At 35.2% G+C, this 9760-nt stretch overlaps 1 protein-coding gene across 1 annotated transcript; it reads left to right on the top strand.

Annotated features, from left to right (window-relative positions):
* The first annotated feature begins 2991 nt into the window (after positions 1-2991).
* On the top strand, positions 2992-9311 carry olfml2bb (olfactomedin-like 2Bb). Its single transcript, XM_052549236.1, has 8 exons — positions 2992-3381; positions 3822-4088; positions 4271-4378; positions 4986-5147; positions 5586-5775; positions 6723-7166; positions 7268-7444; positions 8399-9311. The coding sequence occupies exons 1-8, from the start codon at positions 3235-3237 to the stop codon at positions 8995-8997; spliced, it is 2094 nt and encodes a 697-aa protein (XP_052405196.1). The 5' UTR covers positions 2992-3234; the 3' UTR covers positions 8998-9311.
* Positions 9312-9760: the final 449 nt, after the last annotated feature.

Consider the following 9760-nt stretch of genomic DNA (forward strand, 5'->3'; position numbering starts at 1 on the left):
GAAAACTCCACACTGGAACATTGCCAGGCTGTTGCAGATACTTGATATATTGAACAATAGACACCTGTGATGAAAAACATGACTTTTGATTAAAGACCTATGGCAGCATACTTGTAGGTTTGAGTCAATGACAAGAACAGCTTCAGTGCCGGTTCACACTGCTGAAGGGCATTGTACCTACACAATAGACTTTTGTATGGATCTGCCAAACTAGAGGAATCTTTCTCTTACAGACACTGACATATGGACATTCCCACTAAAATAATATGAAATGCAATGATCAAATGAATAAACACAAAGAGCTATCTGTCAGGTATTTTGGAGTATCCAGGACACTTAAAAATCCATGACACTATCATTATGTTAGACAGCTATGAGAGTATTGGATTAATAATTGGATCGTAAAGCAATCAAGTATAGTATGAGGTGTTTATATGCCTTTATAATGTAAGCAGATTTAGAACTTACATAGAACAAATACATAGATTGAAGAGACTTATTTACAAAATAAAGCATTTAGAATTACTAAACTTTGGACTGTTGTTGCTTTTTGCAAAAACAACAACAACAACAATAAACTTTCTCAGAAATAATCTTCTAGTCTTTTTATTTATGCACAGTGATATTCATCAAGTCAGTTTGCCTCAGGTTCACAAGCATCTTAGAAGAGAACATATCCACTGATGTACTTCATTAATCTGCATGTTCTACAAATTTTTGACATCCAGAAAGTGTATAAATAATTAATAAAAATTAATTATATGGTTTATTATTTGAACCCTAACAGACATTGTCTTCTGCTGATTTTATTGTATTAATTTTTTGTTTTTGTTTTTTTGCTTGAAAAATTTGCATGTTTGCACATGCTCTTTGAACGTTTGAGTTTGTATCTATTACTAACAAATTCTATGCACTTACATTTACATTTACTTTACATTTATTCATTTAGCAGACTGTTTATCCAAAGTGACTTAAAATTGGTGAATATATCAAGTGATTCATCTTAAAAAGGCAAATAGACACAGAAAGTGCTTGTGCTTGTCATAACAAGTTTCAAGCATTGTTCAAATAAGAACAAGCTAGACATAATGGATGAAGTCAGATAGTGACGAAAGAGCTGAGTTTCTGGCTGTCGCTTAAATATTGTCAGGGATTCAGCATTCCGGATAGGGGTTGGAAGATCATTCCACCAGCCAGGAACGGTAAATGAAAATGTTCTGGAAATTGATTTTTGTGCCTTTTTGTGATGGCACCACAAGGCGTTGCAAACTAGTGGATCTCAGACTTCTGGAGGGGATGTAGATTGGTAATAGTGAGTGAAAGTAGACAGGTGCTGAGCCTGTGGCTGTTTTATATGCAGGAATCAATGTCTTGAACTTGATGCAAGCCGTAACTGGCAGCCAGTGCAGGGAAATAAAGAGAAGTGTCACATGGGCTCGTTTGGGCTTGTTAAAGACCAGTCATGCCACTGCGTTCTGAAACATTTGTAAAGGTTTGACTGTGCATGATGGAAGTCCAGCCAAAAGAGCACTGCAGTAGTCCAGCCTAGAAGTGACAAGGGCCTGGACAACAAGATGTGTAGCATGCTCTATTAAGAAGGGCCCGAACTTTCTGCAAAATATAACAGTTTTTGCAATGTGGTCTTTGAAAGTCAGCTGGTCATCAAAGATTACACCAAGATTTCTGACCAAACTTGATGGGGTAATTGTTGATGAACCTAACTGGACAGTAAAGTCATACTGTAGATTCGGAGTGGCCACTTTAATAAGTTGTTTACGTAAGATTAGTTCTGCTAAAAACATACATTTTAAAATTGGGAGAAAAAAAGGGTGAATTAAGGTAATCTGGGACCCATCCCCCACTTTCAACTTCTGTGATGTCACCCAAACACTTTATGTCAAACAAATGTCATTTTTCTGAAATTGGCAAAATTTATATACATATTTAATGTGCTCTTGTTTGCTTTTGGTAATCTAGGACAGTTCACTATGAGATTTATGACAGTCTGGGGCCCTAATTTAAGTGTTCTTATGCAATGGTGAGAGCATGTGTACATGAGAAATAAATTAATGTATCTGTGAGAGAGGAAGAGACAGAGTAATACGATTTAAAATGAGACAAATTAGTTGCATATCCTGTTTCATGGTCCTGTTTGTAGCAAGGGTGTCTGAATAAAAATGATAAATTGAGTGAAAAGACATCACAGTTTCACTGCAATAAATACAATAAATACCTTTTCATAAATGAAGGTTTCATCAAATTAAGGTTTGGTGAATATTTGGAACATTATTTTATGTTTGAAAAATCTTGCCCATTACAATAATCTTTTGTCTCTGACCATTGGTTTCTTTTTCCAGGGGTCCTTTACAATTTGCTAACTGGCCATTAAATTAGATTAGAATGTCATCTTAATTACATCAACAACCAGGTAGAATATGTTAATGCTGCCACTGCGTGAGATTTACGAATAAAAGTACACATCATATGTTTTACATTACTCAGGTCAAAAAAAAAAAAAAAAGAAACAACTTTTGAGGACTTGCAATTATTTGAATTGCCAGCAGATGGAGAAAAAGCACTACTTCAGATGCAGTGTCTTCGGCTTTGGGATAATTTCATTCAGTAATTCTTGATGTTTTGCTAAAATAGATAGAAGCATTTTTTTATTTATTTTTTGTTTGTTTTTGTTTTTTTACTCACGGATAACTAATTAATTTATCTAACACCTCTAGAGAATTATTTAATAATTAAGACATGTTGTCATATTTAATTAATGTGCTTTGTACTTTAGCCTGTCATGAACACAGTATTTTATGTTTACATTTATACGTGTGCGTAATTAACATTATAAATTAATTTGTTTATTGTGAGGCAGTAAAAGGCGCGGGTTTGGGTCATTGATCTAATGGCAGAACTCCTCCCTGTCTTTAGGTTCCTCCCCACTCACTTACAGCAAACCTTTCAAATATCCATTCATCACCGGCAGTACAACACAAAGAAGGTCTTCTTTCCGTCTGTAGAAACCATAAGCAACTGATTTTAACCAAACCTAGGACCATTTTGACGTCATTAGGGAAACTCTTTACATATTCAGTAATTAATGGATTATTGATTGACATATGGAAATATATAGGTTACATAAAGAATAATTGCATTTTTGTCTGGGACGAGCACCAAAAGAATCTTAATCTTAATTTACTAAAATTGGCAACTCATCTTGTCTGATAAATTTGCATGATGGAATTATTGTTTTTTATTTTTTGCTGGGGCTCGTTTTGTTTAACACGAGCCAGTGTGATGGAGCAACAGACTGCTGACAATATAGACAACCGTCCAACTCTAGAAGATGAAATGGACAATCAAGAAAACATCTTAACACAGGTAACTTTTCCTGATTAAATATTAAAATGATCACATGATGTCAGGATCACAGGTGAATTTTGCAGTATTGCTATTATTATTATTATTGAAATTTCTATGTAAATACTAAATTATAACTGCTTTTTGACCAAATATTCTATGTAAATGTAATAATAATATTATTGTTTGATTCTATATAAACATGTTTGATTATTATTAAAATTAAATAAGGTGATTTCTGACCAAACAAGTGTTAAAAATAATAGTAATAATGCATTTGATTATTATCGGAATTTATAGGCTATTAACTAATAGGCTGATTACTAGTTGTTTAAAGTGATATTTGGCCAAAAAAAAAAGTAAAATATGTATATAAATCTAATAATATATATATAAACCAAAATGTTAAACTGTTACAAGAAAAAAAAAACATTATTCACTGTCATTATTTACTCTTATAGCTCATTGGAGACTATGATAAAGTGAAGACTCTGTCTGAGGGCTCAGACTGTCAGTGTAAGTGTGTAGTAAGGCCTCTGAGCAGGAGCGCATGCAAACGCATTGAAGAGGGCCAGGCAAAAGCTGAGGACTTCTACACAGTGGAGACAGTCACTGCGGGACCCAGCTGTAAGAAGTGTGCCTGCATCGCCCCTCCCTCTGCCCTCAACCCCTGTGAGGGAGACTTCAGATTCAAGAAGCTCCAAGAAGCTGGACGGGACGATATCAAGGTAAAGGGTTTTTAACTGAATCAGGATTCATGCACTGGTGTTAATAGATAATTCTTAAAAATACTGACTAGTTCTATTTAATTAGATGACTTTTAGTCTTTTTTAGACATAAATTAGTCAATATTATAAAGAACTTCTATTAACCCACTCTATTATCCACTTTTTATATCTTGATGTTTCAGCTCTCAACCATAATGGACCTCCTCGAGGGAGCATTTTATGGGATGGACTTGTTAAAACTTCATTCCATCACAACAAAACTTCTGGAACGGGTTGATAACATAGAGAAAGTGAGTGCAATACTGATACTTGTTCTCACAATTAATTAATAGCATATATAAGCATCTATGATCATTAAACAGTATTCTGATAGAAGATCTTATATCTTATGCTTATAATAATATAAAGTACATTACATTTATTAACACACATGCTTGAAAAATAAAGGCTCTTTATTGCCATCTTTGCTTTCATTATAAACCATCCATGTAAACTCTCCATTGCATTAAAGGTCTTTAAAAATATATATATTATATATCGTATTCTTTTGAAACCTTCATTTTTTGGAAGAGTGAATATAATATCCACACACTTTTTGACACAATTTCAGAATATATAATTTAGAGCCTTCTTTCCACATTAGCGTCACCACAGGAAGGCAAATCCAGTCACACACACACACACACACCCACAAAGAACAGAGTATGACAGTATTTATTTTTGATTATGCTGTTCCCTGAAACAATCGCACTGCTTTCTATACACTATTCAGAATTACCAGGGCACCAAAAAATCACTGCTTTCAAATTTTGCCACTGGACAAAGGGAAATTGAGTTCAGGTGGTTGGGCAGAACTGCCATCCATGGACATCTATTGTGTTTATATTCTCCTTACAGTCGTTTTCCGGAAACCTGACAAAGGAGAAAGTGAACGTGAAAGGTGAAAAAACACAAGGGAAGGGGCCTCGGTCCAACCAACGACAAGAGAAGAAGAAACGTCTCAGCGTGCTGGAGCCCGCACTGCAGAAGAATGTGGCAGCTGCTTTTGCTCACAGTGAGGTACAGATACAGCACACACTAGCTCAATCCATTAGAAATGCCCTATAGGCTCTTATTAGTCTCACTTCACAAAGATGACAACTGCCAACATGTATGCACAAATGCACACTGCAAATGTCACACACATTACCACCAGTACCAAACTTTTCCCAATGGAAACAGTGGTCAAATTCACTGTTCCAATGAGTCTGGAAGACACGTCAGTAGAGAAATAGTTGATCAAAGCCGTACAACTTTCCCAAAATGTGCTCAAGACATTAATAGGCCACAAATTCCCCTTCTTCTCATTCAGGACATTTATGCAGCTACAAAGTGGGCAACTTGGAAAGAGACAATTAATGCTGCTTTTATTTGATGCAGTAATGTGATCAGGTTTAATAACATACATTTTTGAAGATAATAATTTAACGGACAATTTCACTATTTATTCCTGGCCAGAGGAAATATGAGGAAAAGTTTGTTGGGAGTCAGGGCTCCAGCAAACCTGTGCTGAAGAGAAGCAACTCTGAAGGTAAAGAGGAGCCGCATAAACCTGCAAAGACCAAAGCAGGTTCCAATGGCATGACCATCAAAAGTATGACCTTCTACAAAGCCAACACAATGGAGGACAACGAAGGGAAAGAGCACAGTGAGTGTCCGACAGCTCATTTCATTGTAATAATGACTGAAATGCAGCTTTTATAGCTGCAGCTCTCAACTGAGAAAAAAAACTAAAAAGGGTCAACGATAAGTTCTTGTATTTAGGGTTAAATGTAGGATGAAAAATGTTGAGAAGCTAAATGCAAGTTCAGCATCACTAACAATCATTACACAGGGACCGCTCATATTATTTATTTATTTATTCATTCATTCATTCAACAACCTTGGTTCCGGTCGGAAGTATTTTCCCCAATTATTTTATCTGTAGGGATACTACAAAACAAGCAAAGAGTTCTAAACCATAAACTAAACCAACAAGTTCTTAAATGAATGATAATATTTGATTTCAAGTGCAATTTGATTTAAAACAAAAAGATATATGAAAATGAGTCACCAGTTTATTTAACATTTACTTAAAATGAATGACAATCCCATAATGCACTACAACTTACATTATTAAGTTATACAACAGAAAACCAAAGTATGCTAATAGTATATTTCAAATTTGTTGTTAAATATTAATTCATTTATATAACATTATTGCATATAAATACATTACTGTATTTTACTATTTTCCAAATAAGTCTCATATGCTCAGCCAGTCTGCATTTATTTGATTTAAAAAAAAATAAGTTTAAAAAAAAAATCTTTCAGAAATGTTGTTTTCAAAATATTTTTGTGGGAACTTCATGTTGTTGTTTTTTTGTTTTTGTTTTTGATGAATAGAAAGTAGCATTTATTTTAAATAGATTTCTTTGAAACATTGTAAATGTTTTACCGTCACTTTTGATCAATTTTATATGTGTATGTTTTGGCTGAATAAATATGTGAATTAAAAAAATATAAATTACCCTTACAGAGTCAGCAGCATTCTCAGATTAAAAACAAGAGTATGCCAAAGTTAAACTAAGCATTTTATGTTTCTTCCCTCAACAGTTTCCACTGCAGCACATGAGGTTGTAAGTGGTGATGGCTCGGTGGATTTAATAATTGAAGACCAGCTCCATAAGCATGAGCTGCCTGCGACTGTTACAAGACCTGAAACCGCTTCAACAGTGACCCCCACACCTTCAGTGAACCTCGACACACAGAACGGAGACCCTACAGCTGCAAACATGCCAAATATAACAAGGCAAATCGAAGGAGAGACTGTAAAAGCCAAGAAGTCAAGCACAACTACAACAGCAAGGGCAATTCTGCCAAAGTCAATGCCTTTAACTACCACAATGTCACCAAGCATCAGTGCAACAACCATCGCAACTCCTCTTGCAGTGCCTCGTCTGGCCAGTGTCACAGCACCTGCAAAGAGGTCCAAACTTAGCTGGGATGAAGCTACAACTCAAACAAGCACACAAGCTCCAAAGAAGCCCAAAGAACAAGGTAAGCTTGATTCTAGATCCAGACTGGAAGAAATCTAACTTAAAAGAGTTTAGAAGGGCTGTGGTATATAGATGCTACTCTTCTGGATTTGTTGTTTACAGGGATCTGCAAGGACACACTAGCAAGCATCGCTGATCCTGTTACACACAACTCGTACGGCAAAAAAGAAGGTGCATGGATGAAAGACCCAAAAGGCAATGGAAAAGTGATATATGTGACTGACTACTACTATGGAAACCAGCTGCTGGAATTCCGTGATATGGACACCTTTAAACAAGGTACATGTATTTGTAAAATAGAAACTGCTGCTTTAACTGCTGTGGCTGCTCATTTGAAGCATACTGTACTGCATATCTTCCTTTTTTGTACCGTACAGAAAAAAAAAAAAAATTTTCAGAATACTTTATACTATTGGTTAGACTCCAAACTCGTTCAAAATAATAACACATTTACATATACAGTACTGTTAAGCGTCAGACTTATTATTTATTTATTTTCAAGAAATGTGTACTTTTATTCAGTATAATAACAATAATAAGATAACATATATTTATTATTAAATAATGCTGTTACTTTGAACTTTCTATTCATTAAACAATCTTACAAATATTTAGCATAGTTTCCACAAAAATATTAACCCGTTTTAAACATAATAATAATAATAATAATAATAATAATAATAATAAAAGATATATTCTTATTCCTGAAGGATCATGTGAAACTGAAGACTGGAGTATTGCTTGAAAAGTCAGCGTTGCCATCACAGGAATAAATGTACAAATATATATATATTCAAATGGAAAACCTTTAATTGTAATTAGTGTAATATTTCATGAAATTGCTGTTTTTACTGCATTTTTAATCAAATAAATGAAGCTTTGATGAGCATAAACTTACAGACCCCAAACATTTGAATAGTAATGAAGTTTTGTGGGGGGAAAAATATATTTTTTCAGATTTCCCTAAATTGAAATTGTTTCTCTTCAGATTTTACAACAAACAGATCTACAGCTTACAGAAAACATCTGAGTAATTTATGTTACTACAATTAAAATATAAAAAGCCACTTCATTTAGGAGACGATATGTTACAATATCTTTTTCTTTTTTCACAAAGCATGAAAGAGTCATTATACATACAAATATACATCTGCCTTTATGTTTTGCAAGAAGATCATAACCAGTCTCTGCAGTATAGCCTATTACAGTTGTTCCTCTTTTTTTATCTCACAGGGCAGTTTAGCAACTCCTACAAACTCCCCTATAACTGGATTGGCACTGGCCATGTGGTCTACGGTGGCTCTTTCTTCTACAACAGAGCCTTTTCTCGTGATATAATCAGGTTTGATCTTCGTCTCCGGTATGTAGCAGCCTGGACCACCCTTCATGACGCAGTGTTAGAGGAGGAGGAGGCTCCCTGGAGTTGGGGAGGACATTCAGACATTGACTTTGGTGTGGATGAGAGCGGGTTATGGTTAGTGTACCCGGCTCTGGACGAAGAAGGATTTCACCAAGAAGTGATCATCCTGAGCAAGCTCCGACCCTCTGACTTACACCAAGAGAAGAACTGGAGGACGGGCCTGAGGAGGAACTTCTATGGAAACTGCTTCATCATCTGCGGCGTTCTGTATGCTGTCGACAGTTTCGAGCGCACGCATGCCAATATTTCCTATGCATTCGACACGCACACACACACCCAGATGATTCCCCGTCTCCCTTTTGTGAACAACTACACTTACACCACACAAATTGACTACAATCCTAAGGAACGTATGCTATATGCATGGGACAATGGCCATCAGGTGACCTATGATGTAATATTTGCTTATTAACAGTAATTTAAACACTTGAAAACTTTATCGATGTACTGCGTGCAGCACTTTCTGTATAAAATAGTAAAATGATTATGTGTCGTAGTGGGTTGTAGATCAGTCTACATGACAAATATTTTTTATGGATATTTCATTATGTCATTTTGTCTGTTGCATGTCCTTTGTATTTGCTTTTTTAGTGAATGTTTATTGATCTCAAAGGGGTAAAAATGGGATTGAGCTATTCATGACAAGGTTCTCACTGCTCATATGAAGTGTAAATGTATGTTGTATATAATGTAATTAAAAATAAACCTTACAGCAAGTTCTTTTAATCCTGTTGGTTCAAGTTTCATTGCTTTAGCTTCCTTTGAGGTCAGCATAAAACATAATTTGCAACTCATTTAACTTTCATATTATGGCATACTTCAAAATGAAACGATATACTCAATGAGAGAGTAAAAAGTAAATTTCTTTCAGGAAAGTAAGAGGGATTTGTGATGCCAGCCACAAATAAAATCCCCTTAAGCTAACAAATGACAAGGGCAAACATTTGTATCTTTGGACTAACATGCATTAATGTATTTTGCCCAAAAAGACCATAAATTGTGCATTAAATTGTGCATTGTTCTTAAGGACTGGTCCTTCAAATAACATCTGTTGTCAGCAGACTCTACTGTAATCTCCACTTCCTTGAATTTCTCCTCGGAGGAATTCCTGAGAAAACCAGATGAGAAAGAGGAAGGATCTTGAGCTTGACGGCACCTTGTGGAATTGACAAAAA

The sequence above is a fragment of the Carassius gibelio genome, chromosome B2, assembly GCF_023724105.1.
Source record: "Carassius gibelio isolate Cgi1373 ecotype wild population from Czech Republic chromosome B2, carGib1.2-hapl.c, whole genome shotgun sequence".
NCBI classification, from domain to species: domain Eukaryota; kingdom Metazoa; phylum Chordata; class Actinopteri; order Cypriniformes; family Cyprinidae; genus Carassius; species Carassius gibelio.